The sequence below is a fragment of the Sphaeramia orbicularis genome, chromosome 17 (genome assembly GCF_902148855.1).
Source record: "Sphaeramia orbicularis chromosome 17, fSphaOr1.1, whole genome shotgun sequence".
Taxonomy (NCBI): domain Eukaryota; kingdom Metazoa; phylum Chordata; class Actinopteri; order Kurtiformes; family Apogonidae; genus Sphaeramia; species Sphaeramia orbicularis.
In genome coordinates, this window is record NC_043973.1 from 21,469,700 (window position 1) to 21,485,617 (window position 15,918).

At 37.0% G+C, this 15,918-nt stretch overlaps 1 protein-coding gene across 2 annotated transcripts in view; it reads right to left on the minus strand.

The window, feature by feature from the left end:
- Window positions 1-14,643, minus strand: part of kcnab1b (potassium voltage-gated channel subfamily A regulatory beta subunit 1b) — a 50,330-nt gene extending 35,687 nt beyond the window's left edge. The window contains exons 1-3 of one of the 2 annotated variants that reach the window (XM_030160824.1): window positions 14,528-14,632; window positions 14,193-14,268; window positions 12,847-13,417 (exon numbers count right to left, since the gene is read on the minus strand). In XM_030160824.1, the coding sequence (XP_030016684.1) occupies window positions 12,847-13,061 (215 nt within the window). In that variant the 5' untranslated portion in view covers window positions 13,062-13,417; window positions 14,193-14,268; window positions 14,528-14,632. Of the gene's footprint in view, window positions 1-12,846; window positions 13,418-14,192 lie in introns of both variants that reach the window. The other variant, XM_030160822.1, reaches the window with a different exon arrangement.
- Window positions 14,644-15,918: the final 1,275 nt, after the last annotated feature.

Consider the following 15,918-nt stretch of genomic DNA (forward strand, 5'->3'; position numbering starts at 1 on the left):
TATCAAGGACAAAAAACGCTTGATGTTTGAGAAATTGATTCTGCTACATTTACACAAGAGAGTCTGCATATACAGCCACAGTGAAATTGATATGTAGTTTCAATTCACTGCCTTAGGATGGACTGTTGTGGTGTTTACAATGGCTTATCCATGTGGACAATATCCACAATAAACAAGCTTGTTCTATTTCAAGGTTATTATCATTAACGAAAACTAATGAAATGACAAAAACTAGAATTGAAAAAACATTTTCGTTAACTGAAATAAATAAAAACTAGAATTAAAAGAAAAAACGATAAATAACTGAAACTGTATTGTGTGCTTACAAAACTAACTAAAACAGATAAAAATTACGGATAAAATTCCCTTCGTTTTCGTCTTTTGTCAATGTCAGATTGATACGAAATCGATTTATTTCACTTGAGCAATTTTAGCTGACGGCACCGTACGATACTTCACGGTCCGTCACTTCACATCACCTGTGGTTTCCAGTCGTCTTCTGGTCCCCACTCTACCTGAAAACATGGAGACTAAAGTTGGGAGAAAGCAGCAGAGTCCTGTCTGGGATTTATTTGAATACGCCAGAGAAGAAGAGAAAAGATGTGACAAAACTAAAATTAATACTAAAACTAAACTAAAACTAAGCATTTACAAAAAGAATGACAACTCATAAAAACTAGCAAACCTGCTCTAAAAATGAATTAAAACTAACTGAATTAGAGGGAAAAAAAGACAAAACTAAATAAAACTAAACTATAATGAAAAATCCAAAACTATTATAACCTTGTTCCATTTCCAACCTTTTTTTTTTTTACACATCCACCAGCTCATTGGTGACCCACTTACAGGTTGAAGTTATGGTGACATTTTCAACCACGTTTTAACAGATGTACTTAGGTTGTGTTTTAGCTACATGGACTCCAACAGGAAGTAGGTGACCTGATCTGGAAGCCAGATGCTAGACACAGAAATTAGACGATGTTCTGAAGTCTAATACATGCATCTTGATCTTACAGTTCTTCTGTTATAAGCCTAATCCTAATATTGAGAGAGGATGTAAATTAACCCTTTCATGCATAGTGGTCAGTAGAGTGGACGGCTATTGAAAAGCTGTTCCCCTGTATATTTATGGGTTTTGACGTTTTAGTTGCCAACACAGTGGGATGCTTGTACATGATCCCTGATCCCATACACTGTCACCTATCGGCCAGTCATGGGAGGTGCTTTTTTTTTTTTTTTTTAACTCATAGCCAAGATGGCTGACAGGAAGTCAGAAATGCTGAACATCCCAGAGGTATCTTGTATATCCTGCTATATCAGGACACCCCTGTAGGTAGAAAAAATATGCTAGCATCCAGTAACATCTAAGGATTAATATCAGTGTTAAAAATTCCAGATATTTATTTCGTAATGGAAGATATTTGCAGTTAATCAAGTCCACTAAATTGGACTTCATGCATCATTGGCTGTATTTCAACTTTAATTCATACCATTAGTGTAACTTTACTGTTCTTGTTAAATCGATTGATCTACAGTAACATGTTTTAGTGTAAATCAATTGCTAATTGTTCTTAGAGTGCAATTAACAGTTGTTTTTGTTTTTTTGTTTGCATAATATCTCCATTAAGTGAGTATTAGAGTATGTTAAAATGTGAGAAAACATCAGATTGGAAGCATTACAAGTGTTTAATTGCATAGCCTTCCCACAGTATATCATTTTCTGTTGTTAAATACACATTTCTTTGCTTCAAAAGTCAAAAAGTATGGTGGACATTTTGTAACACCATGACAAAAAGGTACATAAATAAAATATTAAAATAGCAATTGCATTGTTTTTACATGCCTAAAGAGGAATAAAAACACTCCGGAAAAAAGTCTCAACTAAGGTTCTCATAATTCATGTATGAAAGGGTTAAAGCCAGCTGCCAATGAGAAACTGATAACTATTTTGGAGATCCTTTATGAAGCAAATGTATATTGTGCTGTTTTAAGTGCACGCAGGCCATCTTCGTACAATATTAATAGATGTAAAACTATGCCGATGCTCAGCTGCTACTGTAGTTATCTCACCTCTGTATTCTCATCCCTTGTGTTTTCCAGCAAATCAGGAAGCAGCAGCGTTGGCCATACCTGATTATTAACCACACCACCTGCTTTAGCACATTGTTAACCCTGCTCAGGTCGGGAAGTGGGTGTAGATAAAGATATGTTGCTTAAGAAGCTAGGGAGATTCGAGTGTATCATTTGCAAAAGGAGAAAAAGAAAGAGATTATCCTCATGTTTGAAACACAATGGGAGGTTTTGTGAAAAAAAGATGAGAAAATTCAGTTGTGTGTCCTTGCTGTGTGGCAGTGCAAAACAGAAAATCGGTGATATACTGCATAATATTCTAAATGGTAAAATAACTAAGGAAAGGACACTTGTCTGGATAAACTTGCACATAACGTACTTTGTAAGCCAGTCAGTGTGGCTTGGTCCCTCATGCTTGGATGGTGCCCAAAAGAAGCCTTGAAGTAAAATGACAAATGAGTCATTTGAAGACGCCCCCTCACACAAACCTGTCACCGCTTATAAACATCCTGTGAGCTGCTATACTGTATGTAACTTGTGCTATTCTTAGTAGAACCAACAGAAATAAAGAGCATCACATAAACATCTGGCTGATTTATGGAGCAAAAATCTTGAGAGGAATGACCTCTTACTGTGGGAGGAATCTATCTTTTTTTTCTTTGTGGAAAGCAGTTTCATGACTTTAAAGTCACAGTGGGGTGATTCTTTTATATTTTAAATCCTGATATTGTGTTGTTCAAATCAATATTTGTCAGCAAACACCTTAGTCAAGGTTGTAAGTAAACGGATGAAACTCCTCTCGCTGGGGATTAATGTAGACTAAGCAAACCCACACATGCCAACCTTGATGGGCGGACGGATTAGACAACACCCACCTCTTCACTTCCTGCTGCTCTCCTGATGGCAACCTTAATGTTGTTATCAAAATAATTCCGTACAAGAGAGAAAGGCGGGTTATATTCTAAATATATGAAAGCCATGGTCTGTGTGGGTGGGAGAAAGTAGGGATGTGAAATCAAGCACTTTGAGGGAAAATGAGCAGATTAACTCTGAAAGAAAAGCTGCGAAAGAGTTGCTGGGGAGGAAAAAAAAAAAGACAAAGCCTACAGCCCTTATGGTTGAATCTTCACCAATGACAGAGTGGAGAAGAAAAAGAGGGGTATAGAGGCAGAAAGACTTCATGCAGACAGAAACCAAGAGGCAGTGGTAACAGACGGAGGCATGCAGAGTTGCAAGTCCAAGCCCGGAGTCTAAGTAGATCAAACGCCCTCTACAGATAAAGTATTCTATATGACAGAGAATAGGAAATGTGAAATGACAGGCAGTTCCCTACAGGGTTTGCACAATGTGCATGTTTGTATAGTGAATGTGTAATAAAATGCCAGAGTCTGGACTCAACTTTCTGCTTTGTTTTTCATCAGGACTGAAGTAGAGAGTATTCTAACTCTTTTCATTTTCACACACCCTCTATTGCACGTACACACTTATTTTTATCATACTGTGCTTGACCCCCTTTTCAAACTTTGACAATCGTATGAGAAAACATAGGATTCTCTCACACACAGGGTTGTATTTTAGGCAGAGACGCATGAGTGAAGATGCTCATCTGTGGGCTGGTTTTGTATTGAAAAACATGTGGGCAGATCAGAAGTGGTTGATTCAGTACAGAGAAGTTGAAAGAGCTTGGCAGTGCGCAAAAAATCACATAATAACTAGAAAACGCGAATACAGAATTGACAAGACAGTAAGACACAATATATTTTTACTGTATTGTCTGTGTTTTTATGAAACAAAGAGATCAAGCACATTTTTTGAAGTTCAAGCAATATTTTTTTCTGTATTATCACATTCTGCTTGTGTTTACACTTGGTTTACTGTGGCCACTTAGGGAGAAAATACCAAAACTGCATTTGCAAGGCACTGCTATTAACCCTTTCATGCATACTGGTCACTACAGTGGACAGTTATTCTACAGCTGTTCTCTTGTATTTTCATGGATTTTATTGTTTTAGTTTCATATCAGCCAACACAGTGGACACTTATGCATCATCCCACATACACTGCAATTCATACCATTACTGGAACTTTGCTGTTCTTGATAAATCTGATCTGCACTAATATGTTTGAGCGTAAATCAATTGCTCGTTATTGTTAGTATACTGTAGGATTTTTTTTTTTTTTTTTGCAATTATCTCCAAGTGAGTAATAACTAATATTACAGTATGTTAAAATATGACAAAACATCAGATTAGCAGCATTAAAAAAAATATTTCATATATTCACACAGTATATCAGTAAATATATGTTTCTTTGCTTCAAAAATTAAATGCATGATGTCCAGCTGAGTGGATATTTTTTGCAACTCCATGAAAAATAGGTTCATAAAAAAATTCTTCAATCGCATTGTTTTTTTCAGGTCTAAAGAGGAATAAAAACACTGAGGAAAAAAAATCTTGATAAGGGTCAAAACACGGTATTCAAAATCTCTCTGACAGGACATTTTAGAGACAATTTTACCCACATTTTTACTTTTAAATTAATTTTTGCTTTAGTTAGACCATAAGGGATTATCCAAAACAAGGAGCTACTTTATAGTGAAATAAATATTGGAATGGCAATCAATTTAAGTTTGCTCTCTGACTGGATATTACTGTGTTTTGGCCCATAAAGGTTCTCATAATTCATGCATGAAAGGGTTAAAAAACCATTACACAAACAAACAAACAAAAAAAAAATTGCATTAATTGTAACCTGTAATTAAAATACAAAGTGTGGGCTAACTTCCTTGGTGTAGCTGAGAGGTTGGGTGGTTTGCATCCTCAGGAGCTTGTTTGGGCTTTAGGCAGAGCAAAGTTAAATGCTACATGAGTTATATTGCGCAACACCCTGGTTCTTATTATTACAACTGCATATCACAGCTGAACGGCTGAGACGTGAACTAAAGTTAATCTACAGCGCTGACTCTGCGAAAGTTGCGTGATGGGCTCTTGGAGTGCTTACATGCATGAAGTCCCCTGCACACATATAAACACACACACACACACACACACACACAAATAAGTCTCTGTAAATGATTTATCTTCTATGCAAACAAGTGCTATAGCAGGAGAATACCTACTGCCATGTTTTTGCAGACAAGAGAACAACTTGCACTGCAGCTGTTAAAAGCTGCATACACCTTGTTCAAACCCACTGAATGCTCTGTGGTAAAGGAACGTGCTGACTTGCTCTTAAAAAAGTAGAATTGCAATTTATTCTTTTTTTTTTTTTTTTTTTTTTTTTAGAATTGAAATACTCTTCACTGAGATGAAAAGCACATTTAGACGTAAGATATCTCATCAGTAATATTAATTTTCAAGCATCTCACATTTGTAGACTTTGAAGTATTTTGTCTGTTAACAACTGGATGACTCAGGATGAAGAAGTGTTTAGAGAAAACTCACACCAGCATTTTGCTCAAAGGTTTGATAGCCCACTGGTTTATTAAAGAAAGGGATTCAAAACAGAAAAAAAGATTTTTAATTAAAAGAATCAAGCTGGAGGCCCAGTGGAGTCATCCATGAGTGTGAGAATGACATGTTCTTTGAGGCAGTTTCCAACAAACAAATGGGAAAAAGCTGTTTCCTTTTAAATGATCACTGAGCTCACATGAGATTTATAACTCTAAAATACTTTATTATAACTGCTACCATCCACTTACTTAGCCTCTTTTCTTCTAAAATTGTATTTCTACATCACTTACTAAGTCTTAACATGTACTGTATGTGCACCCGCGGCAGACGATGCCTCTCTTTACTGGCCAGTGCTAAGCCTGCGTCCAGACAAAAGCCAACAGAAGGGATTTTTGCATACCCATCTGCAGTGCCGCTCTGAACAAACCAAGCGGAATTTTCCCCGAACCTCATGGACTGTCAAAAGGCCTTCTGCTGCCTAATGACCATTATGGACTTCAATCCAAGCAACCAGGCGTTCCCTCCCTATCACAAACCAAAAATAATCTCCACAACTTCTGAGGCAAACATCCTTTTTTTTTTTGTTACATCATCACATCAATGGGTGCACAGCAGAATGTTTTGGCTGTTTGACGATGTGCGTCTGGGTTTATTGGTGTGTTTAATTATTTTTGATATGAAGAAGAGGTCAAACAGCATTGGAGGGATCCGAGCAGGGGGCAACACAATTACAAATATGCTATTTTTAAATCACTATGACGAATGAAAATGCATCAGTGTGAACTATACATACTATATATCGTTTATGAAGATGGGTGCTGAGAAAGATTATGTTTATTAGTGATGATCTAACAGTTTTGACATGCTTGTTTTGTTTATGAAAAATACAAAATAAATTATTTAAATGCAAGTTTAACCCATAAAGACCCAAACTTTCATTGGCGACCAAAACCATCTACTGATCTAAACCGTTTAATACCTGTTAATCTACTAATCCTATCAAAACATGTAAATAATTAGTGTAAAATACAGTTTGTTATCTTTTCATGGTCATCAGATATGACCCATTTGGATGTTCAGAGGCTCCGTCGTGAATGTGGACATAACGTCATCTTCTACAATTCACCAGTAAAACACATGGAGTTTGATAAATGACAGTACACTGTAAAAAAAAAAAAAAAAAAAAAAAACGAAAAAAAAAAAACGGTAATATTCCGGCAGCAGGGGTGCCGAAAAAATACTGTTAAATAATGGGAAATAACCATCTCATAAAGGTACAGTAATTTTCTATAATTAAAATATAGTTTTTTGCCTTAACTTTACATGAGATTTTGCATATTTTTTGAGTTTTTAATGTTTGATAAAGAATATTTACATGTATTAAAACAATCAAATTACCTATGAATATATATACATAAATAATTTTCAATGAGACTAAGTTGTATTATCCACTGATAAAAACTGTATTTGGACAGTTTATCCGTGCTTATACATGTTATACATTCACAAAAATACATTTATTCAACATTTTTGTTGTGAAACCTCCCGTAATTACACAAAATATTTGTCAATTAACAAACAAGTCTTGTTAAACTTACAGAACAAATACTTCTTTTCTGGTTAATTGTCAGTAATTTTATCTCATTTTATTATTTTTTTACAGTATTAAATTTTAAATGAACAGTTTAATCTCATAAATAGAAAAGAAATTTAGTGAAATTACGATACATTTGCAAATGTATTTTAACTGTATTTTTCTATGAAAAAAGAAAAAAATTCTTTTAAAAAGTGGAAATTTTATGGTTATTCACCGTTACAGTTTTTTCATGTTATTTTGCATTTGACATGTAAAATCACAGTCCGTTTTTGTCATTTCATTGATATTTTCCTGTGTCTTGAAAATACAGGAAAAATCTGTAAAATAAACAGTAAAAATTCTGTTAAATTACAGATTTTTTTTTACAGTCTAGATGGAGACGCTTGGTTAATGTTCAGTTATTGATATCTTTGCTGAAAAATGCATTTTTTCCTCAGTGTTCTATGTTTTGATATAATTTTTTGAATTTACTCTTATTTATTCTTATTTACATGAGTTTTCATGAACATCAAAATCAGATATATAAAACTGAATAGAGGAAAATACATGATTCACTGTGAAAAATACAAAATATAGAGAATAAAATTATAATAAATGTTGATGATATTGCTTAATAAAGGTTAAATAGAGAGAAAAAAATCAATTGGAAACTGCCACAAAAGTAACGCTGGGTCTTTATAGGTTAAACCTAAGGCACAGCCAAAAGTTACGCATCTAAATTAATTGTATATTGTTGTCTTTGGTCTCTGTAGTACACTGGAAATTTTACTGCACACAATTATCACAAAATCATGTAAAATGCCTGCACTGGTGTTCCACACCCAAACTGAACGTATGCAAATTCTTATATATTATTTGTTTATTATTGCGTTCAATATGCACGCTGCATCTCCTGCTTCAGTTAACCCTGTTGACACTGTATGTTACTAAAGTGCTGTTATGAAAAAGGACTTAGACTATAGTAATCTGAGCGTGTGTTCATGTTTTGTTGATAAAAATACAAAATACACAAAATCACAAAATACAAAACTAAATAAATAAATCCCTGTTTCAGAATCCCACAGTCAACAACAATGTATACAAATTCCTAGTTTGATTATTTATTCACTTATTTACGGCTAAGATAAACTTTCCTGATTCCCAGGGGAAAACCATTAAGAAAAGAAAAGAAAAGAAAAGAAAAGAAAAGAAAGAAACATAATAAACAAAAAGTAAACAAATTGGTCCAGTTTCCGGTCTGTTCTATCTTTTTTTTCCAAATCCAGATCTACATATATGACATTTGCTGTTGAGTATGAGAAATCTATCCAATTGTATATTTGCGTATTTCCCAAGTAAAGGTTCGGCATATTTGAAAACAACTGATTATTAGAGCTGTACAATCCCTATTGCAACTGATGCCACAATGTAAGTCTGTGCAATTTTCAATTTTCAATTTTTTTTTTACTTTTTATTTTAATATTTTAAATCACTTTTACAGTGCAGAAACAAACAAACAAACAAAACAAAAAACTCACACAATACAACAAGGGGGGATGCTGTTCCTGATGCATTTGACTACTTTTCCGTACCTGATCTCATATCAAGAATTACTGATCTTGAATATGGTCCATTTCTCCCATCTTCGCTTAAAAGTTCCCATCTTAATCCTCAGTTGAAATGTTAATTTTTCCATGGTATATATTTCCTCTATAATGTCCAGCCTGCAATTTTCAATTTAAAGGCCCAGTGTATATATGGTGCTATTTTGAATTAACTGTATTTTTTTTTGTTTTTATACTATTTCAAATTTTACTTGGAAAAAATACCCATTCCAAACTTCTCAGTAACCTGTGGATTGAACAAGAACAGAGATTCAAAATGCATTATCCACTATAAACACAAAATTACTTTTTCACCAAACTGTGCAAATGTGCTGAATATATAACTGTCAAAAAACACCAAAATAACAATACAGATTACTATAGCTTTTCCTTCAGTTGACTGATTATGTCACCAACTGTTGCAACTATAAACATGTACCACTGAAATATGGCAGTGCTTCCATCCACAAACCAAAGAAGAAAAAAATCGTTTTATATGGCATCACACAGAGAAAAGTTCAAATAGTTTATATAACAGATTTACTGATGTTTGCGGACTTGGCTGTGCTTCAAAAAGAAGAGATTCCCTTTCAGATAGTGTCTAAAACGATATGAATATCTACTATAGACTGCACTGCTTTAAATCAAAGGTTCGCAAAAGGAAGAGACAAGAGCATTAAGTATCAGTTAAACAGGGAGAAGAGAAAGGATGTGACAGGCAAGATCTTTCTTCCAATATATGCTTTGTGGTGAACGTGGGGGGATTTGTTAAGGGCTTCGAGGGGCTTTACTGTTAACATTCTCCACCTGTTTTCAGAAGGAGCTGCGAAAAAGAACAAATCCTTCTGTTAATAAAACCCAATAAACATTCACTGTGTTTTACACCTTTCTTTTTTTTGACTTGTTTGAGTAGCAGATGTGCAAAGTGTGGAAAAATGAAGGCTGTAACAGTTTTGAGAGGTGAACGAGTGAGCGAAAAAGTAAGTTAGAATTTCAGAATGAATTATTATTTGATGGGAAAATCTTTGAATGCTCAACCAGTTAGCACAAAAGGGTTGTTTAGTGCTGGGAACAGGCTGAAGATGGCCATTTCAATGTTGTTATGGAAACGAGATGAGATTGTGTGACAAGCAGACACTTATCACATTTAACTGCTCTGCATCCAATCTGCACTGATTCTGTTAAATACCTATTTTCTGTTAACTGACCCCCGTACCCCATTTTCTATTCAAACAGCCTTTTTCCTTCTTTCTTTTATTCCATTTTTTAACTCCATTCCTCCCCGCCACTCTTCATCTTTCTATCTTTCTCTCTCCCCTGATCCTGATGCGATGATGTCACTTCTCCGGTGAGTTAACAGTGTGAGGTAAAAGATACTATTTTACTCCCGCGATCTGGGTTAAGAGCCCACTCACTGAGATAAGAGAGCATTGTTTACTTGGCCAAAACCTTGTTACAACTCCCACACAGACGCACATGGAGAGGCTCTACTGCACGGTTCTGTCACCCTTTTCCACATTGTACTGTATGGTCCCAGCCAGTTATTGAAAACTGCGTGCGGCTAGGTCAGAGCGCCAAAATGAAAACGGTGGCAGTGAACCAGCATTTAAGAACAAAGTCAGCTCTGATACAGTAAAGAACAGCCACTACACATGCACGCACAAGTTATTTACTCTGGTTATGTTTGTTTTATGCCTTCATATCACACTAGATCAGTGGTTCCCAACCTTTTTTGGCTCATGACCCCATTTTAACATCACAAATTTCTGGCGACCCCAGACATTCAAAATGGAGACCTTTTTTTTTTTTTTTTTTTGCTAAAATGAATTTGTTTATGATCATGTAATAGATTGCTATACTATGTTGCAAATAAATGTTAATTTTAGACAACATTTAGTCTATATAATGTATATTATTAAGGACGGAGGTAGAAAAGCCAGGTGTAGATTACTGCACAAAGTGAGAATTTTATTTTCCTTGGTCAGGATTTGTACAGTCAGTCCAGTTTGGATTTACAAGGCTGTAAATTAATACTGAACAAACAATAACTCAAACTATGAATTATGAAAGAGCTGCAGCATCTGAAACTGACCACAATGAACATTTGAAAGATAAACAGTACTACAGTGCTTCAGTTTCAGACTCAGGGTTTGTCATGTCTGTTATGTATTGGGATTGTCTCTCAACTCACCATATATTTTTATTAGTAAGTTTTTTTTTTGTGTTATTTTTACCAATTACTACAAATTCCAGGCGACCCCATGTGGGGTCCCGAACCCAAGGTTGAAAAACACTGCACTAGATTAATGCAACTACCTAATACTTCCTCTAACAATCACAATGAAATGTCCTTTTTCTGCACCATTATTTCCTGATAACACACACAGTCTTCATAGAAAATACATTTCTCTCATCAAACTCCATTGGCCCATGCAAATAATTTCACATGTGCAAGTTTTGATCTTATGTTAATTGCTTATATTAATTTGGTGATGCATTCCCTAGCCTTAATCACAATATGCCTAACCTTAGCTTACTGTTTACTTAACCTTCAAAATAAGATGCACTTTAAAGTTTCAATGTGGGACATTCATCCACTTGAACATTCCTGCAGGAAAACACTGATGTTTCTTGCCTGAGCCAGTGTCTATGAGGCATAATAAGTCTGGTCCATACTCATAGCAGGTGATGATAATGCACTTTAACACTGGATGCCACCTGCTATAAAATGGAAAAAGCAGATGCAGATGTGTGCTCTGACCTATGGCAGATTCTATGAACAGCAACCAATTCCTCTATAAGTATAAACAGCTGATTTTATAAGTAGCAATAACACTTATTTTCCTGTGATAACACGCAACTAACAAGTGGTGCCAGGTACAACAAACCCCGCCCCTCGCACGTATTGTAGCTTTTTTTGGCATCGATCCAGTTGATGTCATCATGTATATGCATGTGGTGTTGTCAGCACATCAACTGGCAAGTCTGAAGTAAATTGAAACAAAATTTTAGTTTTTATAGACATTTGAAATTTTGCCCATTATAAGTAAATGGGAGAAGAAAAAGATTTTAAAAAATCATAAAAAATCTGAACTTTGACCAACTTTTCCCAAAATGTAACCACCACTATTGCGGGTCACTGGCAATCTATAAACCAAATTTGACATGAATTCAACCAAGAGTTTTGCTGCTACAGACATGTGAATTTTCACCTGTTATAAGTAAATGGGGAAAAAAGATTTTAAAAAATGTATAAAAAATGTAAACTTTAACCTATGTTTCCCAAAATATAATGACATCTATTTTGGATCACTGGCAGTCTATAAACCCAATTTGGTATGAATTCAATTAATAGTTCTGCTGCTACAGACATTTGAAATTTCACCCCTTGCAAGTGAATGGGGAAAAAAAAAAGATTTTAAAAATTCATTAAAAATTTTTACTTTGATCTACTGTTCCCAAAATGTAATGAGATCTATTCTGGATCACTGGCAATCTATAAACTCAATTTGGTATGAATTCAACCAATAATTTTGCTGCTAGAGTGTTAACAAACAAAGAAGCAAACAAACTGAATCAAAAACAATACCCCTTGCCTCCCCTTCGAGGGGCGGGATAATAAATATTATATTCAATTTTAAATCAGTCACTAAATCCTACATATCGGACATTTAAGCCGTTAACCTTAACGATTAACAATGTCACAAACAGCTTCATGCCCTCACAATGTCATTGTGTAAACCCTGTCTTACTTTAATGTCCTCCAGACATGCCTTCAACAGTCCTTCAACAGTCTTAACCCCCCCAGGCCCTGCAGCTTAAGCCCATAAGGCAGCTGAGTCCCTTCAAGTGACTGATATAAACAAAGATACGTCCCCATGATGGATCTAATACATGGACACACACATACACAAGACACACAAACACACCATCCCACTCATCACCTGTCACTGTTCGTCGAGGCTCTTCAACAAATCATCATTTTTATGTGGCTTATTTGTTTGCTCCATATTGCTTTTAGTTCCCACTGATATTAGTTAATGAATTTTCTTTCCCACGTGAAAACCAGGAGGAGGAATTAATATAAGTAAACTAAACTACAAAGCACTAAACACACCTTCTATTTTACACTACATGTACGTACCGGTACTTCATGCCCGTGAGCTTGGCTGTGGACTCCTTGAGGTTGTGGTGGTAGCGGTGGGTGAAGGAGCCCAGACTGCGGGCGATCAGGGCCACGGTGCGGAAGCGGGCCCGGGCCTGGCTGGCTGTGTTGGGGCTGGTGGCGTTCTGTTTGCTGTGCTCGCCATTTCGTGGGGCCTTTAGCCCATGGTCTGTACATGCAAAAGACACCTGCATGGCTGCAGCCAGATTGGAAGGCCACTAGAGCAACGCTAAGACGAACAAGGTTCTGTTTGTGCCCTCAAAGTATTAAACAGTCTTGTTTTCTGTGTTGTTTTCTGACACAGATGTAGCCTTTTCTGTTTTTATGTGAAGTTGAAAGTCTGTAGTCCTGGCCAGCTCTGAACGCTACGGCTGAATTTCATATGGAAGTCACAGGCAGGACTGATGGAGCGTGAGATTGTTCAGTTTTTTTTGAGCTTCGGGTAGAGAATCTCAAGCTGATGTTATGTCAAGATTCACCATAACAGCAGAGCAGCGCTGGTCCGTGTATGCAGAGTTGAAACCGGGATCCTGCGCTGGTTGGACTCCACCTGAAAATATGACAGAGGATGGAGATGGAGGGAGATGGATGAAGGAGAAGAAGCACTGTATGAGTCGCTTGAAGAGTCGCCCAATTCAGAAGAGGGGATGCACTTGAAATGGAGGGTTAGTGCAGAGAGGATTAAAGAGAAAAAAAAGTCTAACTACAGAAGTCTGACTTGGAAAAAAAAAAAAAAAACATGAATCCTTGTATGTTTTTTTTTTCCGTGCTGTTTTCTCCAGTTTAACGCCTTCTCTCAAATCCCTAAGATCCTGCAACGTGGCAATATAAAAAATGAGAGCAATTCTGCCCTAGTTTCCTTCTCATTTTTATCCTTCTCTCTTTCGGTCTGTTCTGTTTTCAGTGTCTTATACTATACTTTACTCACACAAATACTGTCTCTTGCTTATTTCTGATCTGTCTCTTTCCGTTTACAAATCCTCTAATGCATTCCTAAATCTTTTTCTCTTTAGGGTGTGTAAGTGGTTTTGTCAGGCTGCCAGAAGTTGTGGGTAACTGGGGAGTCTTTCTTGCCCTGCAACCGCGGCTAAGCCTTTTAGTCAAACACCTGAGTGAGGGAGACTAATACCGCATCAAAAAACTGCACAGACACATAAAAACAGACACCATTTCACAGCTGTCACACATCTGAATAATAAGGTCAAGCTTTCAGAGATAAGCACACACTTGCGAATAACAAAATATTCTCTCTCAAGCTGCATTTGCATCGACTTGCATGCACACACAAACACAGACCAAATCATTACCGGTACAAGTATTCTTACAAAGCAATTAGTTGTCAGAGCGTTCTCCAAAACAATGGCGAGGAAAGATTCTTGATTGATGCTTGCCCTTCTGCAACTTTGAGAAGAATGAGTGCGGTGTTACACAGCAGCAAGCAGAAGTCCCGGCAAAGATTCACATCCCAAAAGGAAGCAGCAGCTGTTCTGTCCTCAAATCTGGCAACCACCCCTTGTCCCGTCTCCAAAGTCCTCAAGCAAGTAACACAGGGTTTATGGTCCCCGGCTTTGCAGTAAGAATGCTCTGTTTGGCAGAGGACGCCTGGAATAATAATGGACAAGCAGAGAGGAGGAGGATGAGAGAGGAGGATGCATGGTACCTCAGTTCAGGGAGAAGAGGACAGATGCAGTGAGGAGGCGAGGAGCAGCGCGTTTTGAGTGTAGAGAGCGAGCCAGGCGCTGAATGAGGGAGAGAGACAGTGTGTATAGGCTACTGGCTCTGACTGACTGGCTGAAAGAACTGCAGTGTTTTTCATTATGGCGCCACACACTCAGAAAGAGGAAGAGAGAAAGAGATAGATTCTGAATGGAAATCTAGAGCTGACTTATTGTGTGTATGTGTGTGTGCGTTCATTTATTTAAGGAAAATGCCTCCAGCTCAGTGTTAAGGTGGCATATTGTGGCTGATTACAGTAGAGCATTACATGTACGCTTCGCTTATCAGACTTATGAGGATCCCTGCATGTGCTCGCTGTACTGCAGATACCTTGGAAAACATGTAGTAAGTGTTACTTGCTTTTGACCTTCTGATTGTCCATTCAGTGAAGAAATACTGTGAGGAATTACATCATCCCCAGAGTTCATCAGAGTAAAAGTAAGAAAGCCCAACAGTGGCACGGACATCTCCGAGCAGATGTGAAGCACAGACCAGTTCAAGTGGCACAGTGAAATAAAGCATAAACCAGGCAGTGTTGAGGCAATGCAGAGTCTCACTTTCCTCCCCCACTGAGCAGTGATGTGACAATGCAGGATTTCACGCTTCATTGAACCTCTACAAACCTTGAGGCCAAAAGAGTTTTATTTATAACCTTGTGATCGCATCTGATAATGGTAGACAGTTGTAAGAATCATCGGCAGACCTCTATCATCATTTCTTTTTTTCTTTTTTTTTTTTCTTATAGGAGACCTTCCAGGCCATTAGAGGCAGCTGGGAGTGTGGTGCTACTCACCATAGCTGCTATTTTTGTATGTGTTGAGGAGCTATATAATGCTGCGTGGCATCTGCTGAAATGTAAAAGTCAAACATTCTGTTTGGTTCTTATCCATGACAAGGACTCTGTAGTGTATGACCTACAGAGTCGATTCAGAGGCAATTTCTCACAGACTGCAAGGGAAGCTCAGCTTTCCCTAAAATTACGAAAATTAAATGGTTAAATATGTACGGTTGTGTTGACATTGCATTGACTCCAAATGTGTTAGAACACGTTCATCTCACAGACGAGTTTGTTCAGAATCAGCTTTATCACAAATCATCGAACTCGATGTTGTTCACTTCTCATACATTCCCGTGTTGCTGTTTTCTCATACGATCTCTGCTCAGTGCATTTGCCCATAGAAGCTCGGCGTCCATGCACTTCAATGGGACTGAGTGGAACAGTTTTTTTCATTGCCTCAAAACTGGACGGTAATTGGATAAATGCCACGATGGTGTCCCGCCCCCAGATGCCTGGTGTCTCTGGGGGTGAATGGAGCTGTGGGCAGAGCTCGGCTG